Source organism: Echinops telfairi, unplaced genomic scaffold (assembly GCF_000313985.2).
Source record: "Echinops telfairi isolate 266 unplaced genomic scaffold, ASM31398v2 ScPeMD7_7420;HRSCAF=8458, whole genome shotgun sequence".
Classification (NCBI taxonomy): domain Eukaryota; kingdom Metazoa; phylum Chordata; class Mammalia; order Afrosoricida; family Tenrecidae; genus Echinops; species Echinops telfairi.
Genome location: NW_022111320.1, coordinates 47,757,549 through 47,759,658, shown reverse-complemented (window position 1 = coordinate 47,759,658; position 2,110 = coordinate 47,757,549). Strand labels below are relative to the sequence as shown.

Here is a 2,110-nt window from a genome sequence, read left to right as displayed (position 1 = left end):
GGGAAGGTGAGCATCATAGAATGCCAATTTAATAGAAAGTATTCTTGCACTGTGGGAGTACTTGAGTGGAGGCCCAATGTCCTTCTCCTACCTTAATACTAAACCTATAAATATATGCACATAGATCTATTTCCCCATTCTCATATATAAATATATTTGCATATCTACATGCCTTTATTTAGACCTCTATAAAGGCCCTTTGCCTCCTACCTCTTTCCTCTATTTCCTTTGGCTTTTCTCTTGTTCCACTATCATGTTCAGCCTTCATTTGGATTTTCAGTAATTGCTCTTGGTTACATTACCCTTGTTCACGCCCTACCAGGCCTCCTACACCCTCCTCACCACCGATTTGGATCACTATCACTTGTTGTTCCCTTATCCCTGGGTTTGTTAACACCACTACCTTTCCTCCCACCTCCCTCTCTCCCATGTCCCCCCTGGAACTGTTGGTCCCGTTGTTTTCTCTTCCAGATTGTTCATCCAGCCTATCTTATTTAGACAGACCTGGTTATATCTATATCTCTTACATTAGGTAATCTGTTGTTGGAAGTTGGAGGTGCCAGCATCACCCCTGCCTAGTCTAAGAATTTTATCGTAGTTTCACATTTAGGTGTGTAGGATGTTTTTAACTTTTTGTTTTAAAGCTATTTGGGGCTCTTGCCAATCGATATGAAGTTTTTCTATTCTGTAAAGAAGGTTGTTGGTATTTTTTACTGGGATAGGGTTGAAACTATAAATTACTTTGGGTCACATTGCCATCTTGACAATCTTAGGTCTTCCAATCTATGAAACATCTAACATCTTTCCACCTATTCATATCTTTTACCAGGGTTGTTGTTATACAAGTCCTTCCTATCGCTGGTTATATTTATTCCTAGGTATTTTATCAAACTCTTAGATGCTATCACAAGTAGACTTGTCTCTGATTTCCCTTGAAGAATTCTCATTGCTAATGTATAGAAACCCAACTGAGTTTTGTTTGTTGGCGTAGTCTGCACCTTAGCTAAATGTACATGCTAATTCTAGAAGCTGTCTTGTGGGTGCTATGGGGTTTTCTGTACATGGGAACTTATCATCTGTGTACAGAGATAAGTTTTGTTTATTTTTCCATATGCTGAGAGTGGACCCCTTTGTCTTGTACGGATTCCAAGGGGAAAGCTCTCGTTCTTTGTCAAGTATAATGTTGGCTGTTGACTTTTCATATATGTTCTGAATCTTATTGAGGAATTTCCCTTCTACTCTCATCATCTTTTAGGGCTTTCACCGTGAAAGGGTGTTGAGTTTTATCAAATGCTTTTTCTATATTAGTAGACCTGATCATGTGGCTCTTTTCCTTTGTTATACTGATTTATTTTCTAAGTTGAACCATCCCTGCATTCCTGGAATAAACCCCCTTGGTCATGGTATGTGACTCTTTATACTTGCTTTTGGACTCTTCTCCTCAGTTTGATCAGAAAGACAAGGCCACCCTCCTGGGCAACAAGAAAGACTACTGGGATTACTTCTGTGACTGTCTGGCCAACGTGAAAGGAGCCAATGACGGGATCCGATTTGTCAAGTCCATCTCTGAGGTAAGCTGAGCAGCATCTTTGCCGAGACATTTGCGACATACAGGTAGCAAAGCGAATACATGGGGGTTACAGGTGGGAGAGAAGTAAAGAAATCCGGCCCAGAATTCTCATTGCCCACCCTTGCTCTGGATCAAGCTCAAGGAGAAGCCACATTTAGGGAGCATTTGCCAAGCAGAGGGATGATCCTCCCTGAATCTGGGCACGACCCCGGGGCCATTCACACTGCAATCTCTGTTCGTGATGTGTAGCACAGGACACCTCCACTTTACTGTAAACATCTTTTGTAGATCAGACTTTGTAAGGGGTTGCCGGGCTGTTTTCCCTGCTCTTTGTCCAGGAAGCCTGAATTTGAAATGGAGAGTGGCATGGAGCTTTGAGAGCCGCATGGTAAAGTGTTGGTCTGCACAGCAGATCCCACATTCAGTTCTGAGCCCCTCACGAGCCTACTGCCGTGGCTCTGCAGTCCTACCGAAGTCCAGAGTAACAAATGGGAGGAGGGGCTTTTCTCCCACTTGTGCACACACGGACACGCCCACACA

General features: G+C 42.9%; 1 protein-coding gene across 5 annotated transcripts in view; it reads left to right on the top strand.

The window, feature by feature from the left end:
• The window catches only part of FYCO1 (FYVE and coiled-coil domain autophagy adaptor 1), a 61,442-nt gene that overhangs the window by 18,437 nt on the left and 40,895 nt on the right, over positions 1-2,110 (top strand). For all 5 annotated transcript variants that reach the window (XM_045297622.1, XM_045297620.1, XM_045297618.1 and 2 more), the window contains exon 4: positions 1,446-1,571. In XM_045297622.1, coding sequence (XP_045153557.1) covers positions 1,446-1,571 — 126 coding nt within the window. The remainder of the gene's footprint in view (positions 1-1,445; positions 1,572-2,110) is intronic.